General features: G+C 38.1%; 1 protein-coding gene across 1 annotated transcript in view; it reads left to right on the top strand.

Annotated features, from left to right (window-relative positions):
- The window catches only part of Neto2 (neuropilin and tolloid like 2), a 41,762-nt gene extending 26,337 nt beyond the window's left edge, over nt 1-15,425 (top strand). Inside the window, exons 7-9 of the mRNA XM_035441671.1 lie at nt 2,893-3,121; nt 13,652-13,765; nt 14,845-15,425. Of these exons, the coding sequence (XP_035297562.1) occupies nt 2,893-3,121; nt 13,652-13,765; nt 14,845-15,425 (924 nt within the window). The remainder of the gene's footprint in view (nt 1-2,892; nt 3,122-13,651; nt 13,766-14,844) is intronic.
- The last annotated feature ends 553 nt before the right edge of the window (nt 15,426-15,978 follow it).

Genomic DNA, 15,978 nt, shown 5'->3' with positions numbered 1-15,978 from the left:
CCTCTCATGGTGTGAGTCTCAACCTGGATCAGTCATTTTTGACCACTCCCACAATTTCTGTGACGCCTTTACCCCAGCACATCTTGTAGACAGGACAAATTGTACGTCAAAGGTTGTGTGGCTGGGTTGGTGTAGTAGTCCCTCCACTGGAAGTCTTGCCTGGTTACAGGAGATGGTCGGCTCAGGCTAGGAGTCTTAGCTAGGTTCACCCTCATAGCTTCCTGGGAGTTTCCATTGCACTAGGTCTCTAGCTTGTCCCAGAGATGCCCCCCAGCTCAAACTGTCTTTTTCAGTACTCTCTCCCTCTGTCTTTCTCCCACTTGATCTAATTCATAGTTTTGAAAACTAACTATTATCTTCTGTGATCAAGAATATGCTAGATTATGATGTAGTATATGATCCTTCTATATGAAGACCTTACAGTCTAGTGGAGGAGACAATTACAGTGTTAGAACCGTGAAGTGTGTTTTCATTGATAAATAATAAATTAATGAGAGATACTTATACTACATACTTTGAAAGGGTTTATTTTATTGGAACACTTCAGGTAACAGTCCATCGCTGAGGAAGTCAGGTCAGGAACTGAAACAGAAGCCATACAGCCCTATTGCTTACAGGCTTGCTCAATTTGCTTTCTTATATACCAGAGACCATCTGCCCAGAAATGGCACCTCCTACACTGGGCTGATCTCTCCTACATCGATCATTAACTAAGAAAAAGCCCTACAGACTTGTCTACAGGCAATCTGATGGAAGCATTTACTCAGTTGACATTCCCATTTCCTTGATGGGTCTAGGTTTATGTCAAGTTGACCAAAACCAACTAAGATACATACAAATAGTAAATGTAATTTTTAAAAGTTTTAAAATACACTTTTAATACTAATATTGTATTAATGTTAATTAAATTTTAATATTAATATTGTCTTTAATTTTGATTTCTCATTGGGCTGTTATATAGCACAGGATAACCCTTGAACTTGCCATATGAGGCAAGCATGAGTTCCTAGTACTCCTGTGCCCACTTCCCAAGAGCTAGAATTAAATGTGGGCACCGCTATGCCAAGCTTGTTTTGGGTTTTGCGATAGGTAGTTTTGTTTGATTGATTTAGTGTTTTTGAGACAGGAGTCTCATGTAGTACAGGCTAGTCAGGAATTTGATGTATAGCAAAGGATAACCTTGAGCTTCCAATTAATCTTCGTGTTCCTTTATTTACTTCTCTAAGTAAATAGAGAAGTAAAAAATAGATTACAGGGGAAAACAGAAAGAGCTGGGACATGTCACTTTTTTGCTTAGGCACATGCATGATTTTGTAGGTTCAGATTACAAAACCTGTCTTATTACTGATTTCTCACCATAACCATGAAAATGCCAAATTGATAATTTCAAATAAAGTTATTAATAGATCAAAACTTGATACTGTTTTGCCATGATTTTGTTTTATTAAGCCTTTTAAGGATAGAAGGACTCTGACTGCTTCATGAGTAACAGCTGGAGGGCTAATGACAGGTCAGAGAAAACACTATTTTTCACACAAGAAATTTTTAATTATACAGCAAGTAGAGACAAAAAGTGAGAACATATGTATGCGTATGTGAATGTAAGGCTTCCCTTAGAGTTGAGAAATACACACTTTAAACACAGATCAGCCTGAGTTCAAGTCCTTGCCCTTGGGGGAGAGAGAGATAACTCAGCAGGTAAGAGCACTTGCTGCTCTTCCAGAGGACCCCATTTCTGTTTCCAGCACTTGGGTCAGTGATTCACACCACTGTGCATTCAGCTTCAGGGTTTCTGATAACCTCTTCTGGTTTCTGTGGGTACCCACATACATAGGACAAAAACATGCAAGTGCACATAAATCAAAATCTTTTTAAACTCCCTGCTCTGTGTGAGCCTGAGAAGGTTGAATCTCTCTTGCACAAGTAACACTTGCTTTATAAGGTTCTGTTAGAGATTAATGTTTAGTCTTTATAGCTGAGAATGTAAAAATGTAAAGGAACTCTTCAGACAAAAGTAAACCAAAACTATGTAATAAATCAGTTGGTCCCTGATTTATTTATAATATGAATAAAGCTAATAGTGCTATACAGATCCTATGCTTTGTCTGAAAAAAGTGTAAAGTGTAATTTACAGAGTAGAATTTGGAAAACGCTTAACTGTGTAGCAGTGGGATTGTGAATAAATAAATGGTAGGGTGTTGTGTGCCTGAGGATTGCAGTAAAGACTGTGGATGACCCTTGAGTTGCGTTACTACATAAGTGAGGTGCATTATCTTGTGCATCTTACAGTTAAGCTCAGGTATGAGATGTGCAGAAAGGGCTGGGGGTGCAGCTCCTCTGCCAAGGCACTTGTCTCCTATGCGTGCAGCTCTGGGTTTGATTCCCAGGATTGCATAAGACCAAGTGGGTGGTGCATGCCTGTAATCTCAGCACCTGAGTGGAGGAAGGAGGAGGATCGAAGTCCAAGGTCAACCTAGGCTACAGGAGATGCTGCCTTGAAAATACATAAGTAAGTAATAGAAAGTAAAGAAAAACTGAAAGCACCAACTAATAACATTGACTGTTAGAATAACAACATTCTAAGTAATTTTTTATTTCCTTTATGTATTAATACCATGAAATTATCATTATAATGAGATTAAATTATATAAGAATATTAACATCTCTATAAATAAAGCATAAGCTTTAGATTTCTTAATGTTTGGTTCCATTATTAAGACAACCAAAAAATGAGACTGTTATTCTTAGATCTTTAACTACTCAGGGATCATCCTTCTATCATTGTGTTTTTCAGTCGGTTGTTATAATTCCGTCAAATATATTGACTGTGAATCTTAAAATAGAAAAATTTTAAGTAAAAAAATTTAAAACTCTTGTGCTTTGATATTACAGATTTATTTGAGGTTCTTAGATTACCAGATGGAACACTCAAATGAATGCAAGAGGAATTTTGTAGCAGTCTATGATGGAAGCAGTGCTATTGAAAATCTGAAGGCCAAGTTTTGCAGCACTGTGGCTAATGATGTAATGCTGAAAACAGGAGTGGGAGTGATACGGATGTGGGCAGATGAAGGTAGTCGGCTTAGCCGGTTTAGGATGCTCTTCACTTCCTTCGTGGAACGTAAGTAAAGAATCCAAGTCTATTTCATTCACAGTATGCTTACCGAATACCTGCTTTCTTGACAGAAAAAGTTTTTTTCTTTTATAACAACATTCTATAAACTGTCACACTGCACTTTGTTGACTCAACAGGAACATTTTTTCCCCCATTGACTTACAGCAAACCCTATGCCAAGTCAGTGAGTTAATACAAGAGTGAAGATGGTCAGGGCAGAATTTGGGAGTCACATTATGGAACTTGATGTAAAGACAAATAATGACTCAAGAGGCAGAGGCAGGTGGATCTCTGTGAGTATGAGGCCAGCCTAATCTCCAGAGCAAGTGCCAGGATAGGCTCCAAAACTACACAGAGAAACCCTGTCTCGAAAAACCAAAAAAAAAAAAAAAAAAAAAAAGGCAAATGATGATCTGTAACAGAAATTTACATACCATAAAATACTAATTTAAACAGTGAAACAGAGTAATATTTATCAATATGAATTTTTGACAAAACCTTGTATCCAAAAGCATGTAGAAATGAATAAGTTATGATTCCTGTTCTTAAAAATTAACTGTTGTCAGGAAAGAAGTGTTGTCATGTAAATAGCAGCACTGGATCAATAAAAAGAGAGTTCAGAAGTTGGGGCTTCTCTAGGGATTTTCTATCTTAAAAAGAGTTATCAGGCCAACCTTGGTGGTGTACACCTTTGATCCCAGCACTCAGGAGACAGAGGCAAACAGATCTGTGAATTCAAGCCTAGCCTGGTCTACATAGTGAGTTCTAGGACAGCCAGGCTGAATAACAGAGAGGCTTCCATCTCAAAAAGATAAAGAAAAGTTATCGGTTGTAGTAATTCAGTTTTATTGGTAATTATTGACTCCAGCAAACTGCAAACCATGGACACCAGAAGTTTAGACACCATGTTGAAGATTTTAGATTTTTTTTCTTTTTAACTTTCTATTCTTAAATAGTTTTGAAGAGATTTACAAAAATAGTAAAATTTTATTCTTTTATTCAGACTTTCTTAATATTAACATCTTTAAAAACAAGATGAAAATTATCATTGATATACTATTAACCAATCTATAGACCTTCACATATGACTAATTTCCCCTTAATGTCCTCCTCTCTCTTTCTTTTTTGGCTTTTTTATGGTGTAGTGTCCACTTTGCTTCCAGTTGCCAAGTATCCTTGGTCTCCATCTGACAGCTGCTCAGTCTTTACATGTCATGATCTCCACATGTGAAGTGTAGTCATTAGTGTTTTAATAAACTGTCCACTGATTTGAATTTATGTGTTGTTTCACCCCCCATGACTCACTGAGATCATGAATTTTATATAGAATACTAAGTGCCATCTCTATCCATCATGGCATAGAGGTTGGGATATGGAATACAGATCATCTTATTAATGCTGATTGACTACCATGTTAACTATCATTTTCCTAATGTTATGCCAGTTTTCCCCAATTACAGAATTAAATTTTTTTTGCTGGTCTTGTGGGGACTATAAAAATATCTTTTCACAACTAATTTTAGGATCCATTGAAATTTTTTGTAACTTGGAGTAGTTATTTGTTCAGTATTTACCTAATGATGACTTTCAATTTCTATCATTCTTTCTGCATATTCTAACTATAATTTTGCTATGAGGAGAATCTAATCTAGTCTCAATTGTGTATTCAGTTGTTGTGCAACACTATTCCTAGGAAGACCTGAACAAATGTCTATTCACTCCAAGTAGAAAATCAATGACAGACCAAAGTAAAGATGCTACCAAAACCCAACTTTGTGAACCAATAAGTTTTTCTAGGGAACTTAGAAGAGCAGAAATGAATCAAAATCATCAAAGCCCATTCCAGCATAGGTGACAGCTCACGAAAGCTGGAAACCTGGAGCACACTACACACACCTTGCAAGCAGTTCAGTTAGTTGGAAAATGTTCCTTTTAAGCAGCTTGGCTGGTCTGAGAGTCTCTCAGCAGCCCTCACTGCCCTTGGGGAGGGAGGGAAATAGTGTAAGTTTCAAAGACTTCCTCAAGTCTGAGTTGTTTACTGTCTGAGCTTTAAGATAAAGGTTCTAACCCAGAAGAAATTGCTATACAGCAACTTATATACATCAGTGAATATATAGATATTTATTCTATTATTATATAATTATATATTACTATTATCATTCTAAATCATGGGATTTTTGTTGTATACAATCCCAGCTTCAACCCCACTAGTTTCTTTCAGTCCAGTCATTACTTTGAACCCTATACTTAAGGGCATTGCTCGGTCAAACAGGCTCATTGTGTTTTTCCAGCTTTAGAACTATGTAACGTGAAAATAAAAACCCAGAGACTGATATTGAGGTTCAAGCTACAAGCTGAATATCCGAGAAGCAAAGCAGCCAGCCACTAGCTCTTACCTCTACCTCAGACTGAAAGGGCTATCCTCTCCTCAGTGTGACTGGAGAGTAAATCTCTGAGACTGACTTTGCTTCTTCCTTATGTACCTCTCCCCACCCAGCCATTTTACTTCTGACGTCTCCACCTCTGTAATGCTGGTATTAAAGACATGGGATCCCAAATGCTGAGATCACCTTTGTGTGAACTGTTTCTCTTTCAGACTGATTCACTCTAATGTAACCCTGGATGGCCTTGAACTCAACAGAGATCCATCTGCCTTTGTCTCCTGAGTCCTGGGATGAAAGGTGTGTCCCGCCACTGTCCAGCTTCTATAGCTAACTAGTGTGGCTGGTAGAATTAAAGGTGTGTATCACCATTGCCTGGCTCTATGGCCAGCTAGTATGGCTGCTGGGATTAAAGGTGTGTATCACCATTGCCTGACTCTATGGCTTGTTGCTAGCTTTGCATTCTGAACCCTTAGGCAAGCTTTAATAAATCATAAATAATACATCATCATAGAACTAAGCATATTGCTAGGCACACACTTCTTTTACTTACTATGAAAAACCTGTCTAGTGGTCCAAATAGATTGATGTTTTCAAGCCATACACAAAATTTCAAAGCTGCTAGCCATTAACTCTGTGAAGATGGTCTTAACAGAGTATTTCATTTGTGTTTAGTTCTTTTTTTTTCATACTATGGTAATATATACATAAAATTTACCATCAACCATTTTACATGTAAAAATTAGTGGTTCTTAACATTCAAATACATTCATCTTATTAGACAGTTACTACCATTTTCTTAGTCAGTGCTCTATTGCTGTGAAGAGATGTGATGACCAAGATGACCAAGGCAGCTCTTATAAAAGAAGGCATTTAATTGGTGGCTTGCTTACAATTTTAGTGGGTTAGTTTATTATAATCATGCTGGGGAGCATGGCAGCACACATGGCACTGGAGCAGTAGCTGAGAGCTACATCCTGATCCACAGGCTGAGACAGAGAGACAGGGAGGCAGAGGGAGAGGGAGAGAGACAGACAGACAGTGAGAGAGAGAGGGAGAGGGAGCGCCTGGGCCTGACATGGGCTTCTGAAACCTCAAAGTTCAACCCCAGAGACACACTTCCTCCAATAAAGCCACACTTCCTAGTCCTTCTAATCCTTCTCAAGTAGTGCCACTCCCTAATGACAAAACAGTCAAATATGTGAACCAGTGGGATTGTTCTTATTCAAACTACCACACCATTATCGATCTCTAGAGACATTTTTGTCATCCAAAACTGAAATTCCACACATTAAATAGCTATTTTTTTTGCTCTCCCTATTCCTAGTGAACTCTTCTCTTCCAGTCTCTGTTAATAATAGTAGTTCACATAAGCAGATCCTGCAATGTTTGTCCTTTACTTCACTTTTAATATTTTAAAAGCTTTTCCATATATCAGAATTTTCTTCTTTTTAAAATTTAGTGATAGCTCATGATAATTGCATCCCTATGACCACATACTTGCCAGAAACAACATAAGAATCAAGGGCTTATATTGGATCTTGGTTTGAAAAAGTTCAGTCCATGATCATTTGTCTCCAAATGAGAGACTCTGTACTGGGCATAGCCTGGGCTAAAAGCCTATGGGGGACAGGGAGTGGAATGTGGTGGTTTGAAAAGGAATGGCCCCCATAGACTCATATGTTTGAATGCTTAGCCCATAGTGACACTATTAGGAGATGTGACCTTGGAGTAGGTGTGGCCTTGTTGGAGGAAGTGTGTCACTGTGGGGGCAGGTTTTGAGGTCTCACATATGCTGAAGCTATGCCCAGAACACAGTCTCTCCTTCTAATCCCTGCAAATCAAAATGTAGGCATGGTGTTTGTTGTTTGGTTTTTGGTTTTGTTTTGTTGTTGTTGTTGTTTTGGGTTTTGGTTTTGTTTTTGTTTTTTGAAGTAAGGTCTCATGAATTCCTGCTTGGTCTGTAGATGAAGATGACCTTGAACTCCTGATCTTATAGGCTTGTGTCACACCCAGTGCTAAAGATTAAACCTAAGTCTGTTTGTTTGTTTTTATTAATTTATATTTTATGTTTCAATCCCAGTTTCCCCTCCCTTCTCTCCTCCAGCTCCCCTCATGCACCCCCCACCTCCCATCTGCTCCTCAGAGAGGGTAAGGCCTCCCCTAGGAAGTCTACTAAGTCTGTCCTATCATCTAGTTGAGGCAGGACCAAGGCACCTCTCCACCCCACACCCCTGTGTCTAGGGTGAGCAAGGTATCTCTCCACATAGAATGGGCTCCACTAAGTCAGTTTGTGCATTAGTGTGAGATCTTGGACCCACTGCCAATATTGTCGCAGTGGCACCACTGTCACCTATATCAAGGGAGTCTAGCTTGGTCTTATGCAGGTTCCCCATTTGTCAGACCTGAGTCAGTGATCTCTCACTAGCTCAGGTCAGCTGATTCTGTGGGTTTCCCCATCATGGTCCTGACTCCTTTGTTCAGATTATTGCTCCTCCCTCACTTCGATTGTACTCCAGGAGCTTGGCCCATTGGTTAGTTGTGGATTTCTACATCTGCTTCCATCTGTTTCTCGAAGAGGGTTCGAGCTAGGGTTGTGGATTGTAGGCTGGGTATCTTTTGTTTTATGTCTGGTATCCATTTATGAGTGAGTACATGCTACATTTGTCTTTCTGGTTTTGGGTTACCTCACTCAGGATAGATTTTTATATTTCTGTCCATTTTCCTGAGAATTTTAGGATGTCATTGTTTCTTACTGCTGAGTAGTGCTCCATTGTGTAAATATATCACATTTTCTTTATCCATTCTTCAGTTGAAGGGCATCTAGTTTGTTTCCAAGTCCAGGCTACTATGAATAATGTTGCTATGAACATAGTTGAGCAAATGTCCTTGTGGTGTGAATGTGCCTCCTTTGGGTATATGCCCAACAATGGTATTGCAGGGTCTTGAGGTAGGTTGATCCCTAATTTCCTGAGAAATGGCCATACTGATTTCCACAGCAGCTGTACGAGTTTACACTCCCACCAGCAATGAAGGAGTGTTCCCCTTTCTCCACATCCTCTCCAGGATAAACTGTCATTGGTGTTTTTGATCTTAGCCATTCTGATTGTTGTAAGATGGAATCTCAGAGTGATTTTGATTTGCATTTCCCTGATGACAAAGGACATTGGGCATTTCCTTAAGTGTCTTTCTGCCATTTGAGATTGTTCTGTTGAGAATTCTCTGTTTAGATCTGTACCCTATTTTTTTATTGTACTATTTGATAGCTTGATGTCTAGTTTCTTGAGTTCTTTGTATATTTTGGAGATCAATCCTCTGCCAGATGTGGGGTTGGTGAAGATCTTTTCCCATTCTGTAGGGAGCCATTTTGTCTTATTGACCATGTTCTTTGCTTCACAGAAGCTTCTCAGTTTCAGTAGGTCCCATTTATTAATTTAAACCCAAGTCTTAAACAACTATGCTTATGCAGTGAGAAGCCATAAAGCTTAGCAGATTTGCAATTATAGATAACTTGGTAAATATGATCAAAGCACATTATATGCACATATGAAAGTATCAATGATGAAACAAATTTAAAAATATGTAACTCACAATTTTATACAAAGCAGTCTGACTATTTCAGTGCAATCTTCTGGTTACTTTAAATAATATAGAGAACAATTGTAAAAAAGAAAAGAAAGAAAAGGAAAGGAAAAAAAACCTGTACTAATGGGCTGGCAGGATGGCTTAGCAAGTAAAGATGCTTGCTCTCCAGTCTGTTGACCTCATTTTGATCCCCAGCATTCACATAGTAGAAGTAGAAAACCAGCTCCTGCAAGTTGTTCTCTGATTTCACACCTGTGCTGTGGCATGCACACCCATATACATGAATTAAGATGTAATTTAAAAATTAAATAATATGTAATAAAACCAATATGTAATAAAACCAAAAGTATTTCCCTAAAAAGTGACCAATGTGTTCTCTGCTCTATATTCTTCATCTATCTTTTACAACACCTTGAAAGTTAGAAAGCTATCAAAATGTGGTCACATGGTGTTCTAAAGCAGATCAGAATACCAAGGAGCCATAATGATGTTTATAGCCTCATTCAACTTGTCTTTTAAAAGTAACCCATCTCCTCTGATCTCCAGTTGTGAACTATATAAGATAGGTTGTAGAATTAGAATATGATTTTCATTGTGTATAATAGTTTGCTGTTTCTCTAGGTCATTCGTTATACTTAAAGTGCATTCATTATAGATATAGTTTTATAATATCCATGACACAACTATAGTATGTACACCAGCAGATGTTACAAAGTAAATGAGTTGCAATTGTGTTTTTTCATTGAAAACCTTCAGAGTCTGGTGTCTTAATTATACAACTAATGCCTCTCATCTCATGATGGGCTTTGAAGCCACCATGCACTTTGTAGAATCATAGAATCTTTTTTTTTTTTTTTGGTTTTTCAAAACCCCTGTAGCTTTGGAGCCTATCCTGGCACTCACTCTGGAGACCAGGCTGGCCTCAAACTCACATAAATCTGCCTGCCTCTGCCTCCCGAGTGCTGGGATTAAAGGCATGCGCCACCAACCCCCAGAGAATCATAGAATCTTGAGACTGGATTAGAGGCTCAATTGGCAAGAATGCATGTATGCTTGTCTTTTGTGAACAAGTCCCTAAGTTCAATCCTCAGCATCCAAAAATGAATGAATGAGTGAATAATGAAACCTTCCTTCAGTAATGTCTTAAGTGATGGTGTTTTTACAAGTTAGTGCAATAAATCAGTTATTTGTTATGGACCTTTTTTTGCATTGTACTAAAGGCAAAAGGACCCATGTTACTGTAGAACCAAGAACTCTGGAATACGTTGTATGCTGTCCAAGCCTTTGGTTTTGGTTTTGGTTTTTTTCTTGAGTCAGGGTCTCATGGAAACTCAATCCACAGCCCAGACTATCTTCATATTTGCTGCATTCATGCTGTGTTCACTTCCCAAGTGCTTGAATTACAGTTGTCTCCACAATGCCCAACAATTTTTGTATTTCTTTGTTTCTTGAAACATATGTAGCTCATGATGACTAACCATGGATTAATTATCAGCTGCACAGGTATTTTAGTGAATGGCACCTTATAGAGGAGTCAGCCTTCATAGCAAAGAAGTTTTTGGGTAGTTTCCACTCAACTACACTTCCAAGGTTTATCTGAGGTTTTCTGAGAGCCCAATAAATACCTGTTAGCAGTGGCAAAGACTAAAGTTGTGGCTGGTGGGCATTCCAACATCACTCGAGACTACATTCTGTAGAGAAAAAAAAAATATTACTACCCTAGCTATATTTTAATGAAGTTAATTGTATACTTATTAAGAAAAAGACAGTTATTGGAGAGAAAATGAATTTATTAATCTAGTACATTTTTAGACCTTTCTTTCCCCTTGAAAAGAAACTTTTAGGATTTGTTTGTTTGTTTGATGGATTGGATTGGTTTGATTTGGTTTGGTTTGGTTTTTTTCAAGACAGGGTTTCTCTGTGTAGTCCTGGCTGTCCTGGAACTCCCTCTATAGACCAGGCTGGCTTCATACTCAAAGACTTACCTGCCTCTGCCTCCAGAATGCTAGAATTAAAGGTGTGCTCCACCAAAGCACACATATATACATATGTGTGTGTGTCAGTATAATAGATCAGAATTTTCTATTCTTCCTTGAAAAATAATATACTTTCTAAAAATAAAAAGTATACTTAGGTGGGATATACATTTTATAAGTTGAAAAGTTACAATTTTTAGAAATTAGAACAATTGAGTTTGACAGGCTTTGTTATACCTGTACCATCTTGTTTAATGGTAGAAAATATTAAGCTGCCTCTATCCTTGACTTGACTTTGTGTGTGTGTGTGTGTGTGTGTGTGTGTGTGTGTGTGTGTGTGTACGCGCACGTGTGCATATAATCATTCTGGATTATATGATACTGTTGTGCTCAGTTTTTTTTCTGCAGTGTAGTCTTACTTAGCAGAAGCAAGCACACTGCGTCATGACCCAGCATAATAAATACTCACCTGTACATGAGAAGGTGTCAAAGAGATAGGCATGGAACATTGCAAAAGCACACCAGAGGGATTAACCACTTAGGAGAATGAAGAACATTTCTCATATATGGGAAAACATCGAAGATTTTCTTGAACTAGGTATAAGGGCTCATACCTGTAATCCCAGCACTTGGGAGCTTGAGAAGTCAGCCTGGGCTACAGGATGAGACCCCGATTCAGAAAAGCAACACGTAAAAGAAGATTATCTTGTAAAGGAAAAAATATAGTAACCCTTAAGAAAAAAAGACATTCCCACTTGAAAGAACTCCCTACAGAGTTTGAAAACATATGACCTGTCTTCTCTATATGTGTCTTATTCTTCAAACAAGAGGCCCTTTTTTAATTCTAAAGAATGTATTTTATCCTGGCAAAAAAATTAATAACACAAAGTGCATTTTGGGTTTTTTTATTTATTTCTGTGAACCAAAACCAGGATCACATGTGTGCTAGGCAAGTACTCTTCCACTAAGCCATATTCATCCCCAGTCCCAGAACTTTTAGTTGTATGATCCAGTGGCATCAAATACATTCACATTGCCTGTGCTTGTACAACCATCACTACTGTCTCCTTTTTTTTTCTGTGTGTTTGCTTGTGCACCTATGTGGAAAGCATGCTGGGTATGGAGGATAAGCGTGTGTTTGGAGGACAGAGGACACCTTTGTGGAATTGGTTCTCTTCTTCCAAATTTATGTAGGTTCCGGGGATTGGAATCAAGTGAGTCTTGCATACCAAGTACCTTTATCTACTGAGCCTTCACATAAGCCCCTCCTAAAGATTTTTATCATTCCAAACTGAAACTCTTTCCATAAAAAACTGTTTTTGTTCCCCAGCACCTGATAATCTCGGTTCTATTTTTGATCTCTGAATTTGCTCAGGTACCTCATGTAAATGAAGTCATATGTATTTGTCATAAATAATTACTTAATGGGAACTTAAATAGCTGCCTTATTTTGTTTAGAATTGTATTGTCAGCTCTCATCCATGTATGCAGCAATTTCTTTTTTTTTTTTTTTCTTAATATTCCATTGTCGTATTTTCTTTCAGCCATTGAGGGACATGGGGTTTTTGATTCTGCTACTGGCCAATGTGATTACTACTGCCCTCCACTAATATTCAAGCACCAATTTGAGCTTCTACAGACTACTGTTGGATATATATAGCAGTAGCATTTCTGGACCATGAGATAATTTTGTATTCAACTTTTTGAAAAGGAATCAGTTTTCCACAACATCTTATGGCTTATTTTCCCACATGCAACACATAGAAGACCCCTAATGTTTCCATGTCCTCTATATTAGTTACTTTTCTTGTTTCTCTGAAAAAAGCAACTTAAGGAGGTATAGGTTTATTTTGGCTCATGGTTTAAGGAGACAATCCATCATGTCAAGGAAGATACAACAGCAGGCACAAGAGGCAGCTTGTCATATGATGTCCAAGGTTAGGAAGTAGAAGCCAACCAATGAACACTAGTACTGCACTGGCCATTTCCTTTCATTCAGTAAGGGGCTCCAGCCAGTGGTACCTCAGTTAAACCTTTCCAGAAGTATCCTCCAAACGTGTCCAGAGGTATGTCTCCTAGGCAGAATCAAATCAGCTCATAATGAACCATCACAATTGCTAACCTGGTCTTTTAAAGTTTAGAAAATTTTTTCTCACCTATGTAGAAATTCCTTAAGAAGTATGGGGCATATCTATACTCATATCGCCATTACACTAAAAATAATCCTTTGGTGTTCAGCATTCAAACAGCTGTATGAGCCAGGTTTATAGAATACTGACCTTTCTCTTACTGGTTGTATATTACAGTGTGTTCATGGAAAGATCTTTAAGCTAAGAAATTACTCTTACAAAGTTTAGTTAGTTCGTTAGTTAGTTAGTTAGTTAATTAGTTAGTTAGAGACAGGGTCTCTACATAATCAGGCTGGCCTTGAACTCACAGAATTCCACCTGCTTCTGCCTCCTTAGTGCTAGGATTAAAAACATACATCTCCACACACAGCTAAAGTTAAATTCTTAAGTACAAAATAAATGAAGATGGATTTGTAGTGTGTATGTCACAGTCCTTAGCAACATTGGTTTTCTCTCTTCCTACAGCTCCCTGTACAAGCAGCACTTTCTTTTGCCATAGCAACATGTGCATCAACAATTCTTTGGTCTGTAATGGTGTTCAGAACTGTGCATACCCTTGGGATGAGAATCACTGTAAAGGTAAGTCTGATGCCAAGGCCAGCATTTCTTGAGGAGTAGGGGTTCCTTTCATAAGAAAGGAATTAAAATGTCTTTTTCTACTGGTGTGCTTAGCATAGTTGCTTTAACAGAGCTAGACACATAATAACATTCTCCCCCAAACCCGAAGAAAAGGTTTCTCTGTGTAATCTTGGCTGTCCTAGAACTTACTCTGTAGACCAGGCTGACCTCGAACTCAGAGATCTGCCTGCCTCTCCCTCCAGAGTGCTGAGATAAAAGGCATGCACCACCACTGCCTGACTTAATAACATACTTAAAAGATAATTGACTTCTGGGATGTTATAAAAGAAATAGTCAGCAAAAGCATTTCTTTGTGGAGTGTATTGTCAAGTTATTCAGAAGTGTATCTTCATATTTCAGACCCTGTATTAGTTATCATTGAACCATGTAGTTACCAGATAGTTTAGAGGATAGCCTTAAGAATGGAAGATGGATAGGTTATTGAAGTGACATAAAAGCAACACATATAGAATGCTTTTCTTTCTTTTTCTAACATATACTCTGAAAGCCAAATATGATGATGAGAGGCATTAGACACCTGCAACTTGGTTGTCACGCAGTTGGAGAAATAAAATGTATGTCTTTCATCTTCCTCGGAGTTGAATAAATAAATATCTTACTGTGGAAGCTGATGTAATCTGAGGGCAACACTATTTGACATGCAAGTATTTATCATTCCAAAACAGTAGACAATAGTGGTGTATCTGGATTGTTAGTCTGATCCTATATACGGAAATCTATACAGCATTTGTCAAATCTATATTGATGTAATTTTGCAAATTGTAAGCACTTGTGAACTCTTTGAGTAAGGGAACCAAATACTTTAGTTATTCTGTTCCTAGCTAGCTATGTCATGATTTGTTAGTTGTCTCAGAAGTCATGGTAATAGTATTTTCTATTTGTTTAAAAAACAATTCTTCAGTTGCATTATCTCTGATGTATTTGAACCAAATACCCTGTTTTACCTAAAAATGTCTAATCAGCCTGTGCTGGAACTCCTATTAATGAATTGTAAAAGCCCCAACATTTCTTTCTTACAGAGAAGAAGAAAGCTGGACTATTTGAACAAATCACTAAAACTCATGGAACAATTATTGGCATTACATCAGGGATTGTCTTAGTTCTTCTCATTATTTCTATTTTAGTACAAGTGAAACAGCCCCGGAAAAAGGTTATGGCTTGCAAAACTGCATTTAATAAAACTGGGTTCCAGGAAGTATTTGATCCTCCTCATTATGAACTATTTTCACTAAGAGAGAAAGAGATTTCTGCAGACCTGGCAGATTTGTCAGAAGAACTTGATAACTACCAGAAGATGCGGCGCTCCTCCACGGCCTCCCGGTGCATTCATGACCACCACTGTGGATCTCAAGCATCCAGTGTCAAACAAAGCAGGACCAACCTCAGTTCCATGGAACTTCCCTTCCGAAATGATTTTGCACAACCACAGCCAATGAAAACATTTAATAGCACCTTCAAAAAAAGCAGCTACACTTTCAAACAGGCACATGAGTGCCCTGAACAGGCTCTAGAGGACAGAGTGATGGAGGAGATCCCCTGTGAAATTTATGTCAGAGGGCGAGATGATTCTGCACAAGCATCCATATCCATCGACTTCTAATTGTCAGCTAAAAGCACTAAGTATTAAGTATGTGTATGCAGCCTACACCAATACCCATTCTGTCTCAGCAACCAGTCTTGTTCTGTCAAAATTAGAAAAAGCTTCATAATTTATCATAATGCTGAAGATTTTATTATCTCAGGCAGTCTATCTATGTGAAACCAACGAAGGAACTTACCATATTCAGTGGAAAAAGTCATCTTCTGTTGCTTGATATCTTATCTACAAAATACCACCAGTTCAATAGCAGCTGAGGATCGAGTGGTCATGTTGAGCCAGACTCAACAGCCTAGAGGTGTTGACATCAGGGTACTATTTTGGTTAGCACAGCCCCATCCATTTGATCCCACATTAAATTTAAAAGTAAGATTTTCCTTTATATTTCTTTTGACTTTCCTTTCTCTAGTGTGTTTATTTGCCTGTAGTTTTACCATTTCTGTCTCCTGCATAAGGGGATAATGTGTCACGCAATTCAGCATTGGCATGTATGTATTTGCTCTTAAATGTATAGACTCTGGCTAGTCCTATGATGAATGGCAATTTAAGACACAGT

The sequence above is a fragment of the Cricetulus griseus genome, chromosome 3 (genome assembly GCF_003668045.3).
Source record: "Cricetulus griseus strain 17A/GY chromosome 3, alternate assembly CriGri-PICRH-1.0, whole genome shotgun sequence".
In the NCBI taxonomy this organism is placed as follows: Eukaryota; Metazoa; Chordata; class Mammalia; order Rodentia; family Cricetidae; genus Cricetulus; species Cricetulus griseus.
Note: the sequence above shows the minus strand (reverse complement) of the source record. Positions and strands in the feature narration are given on the sequence as shown.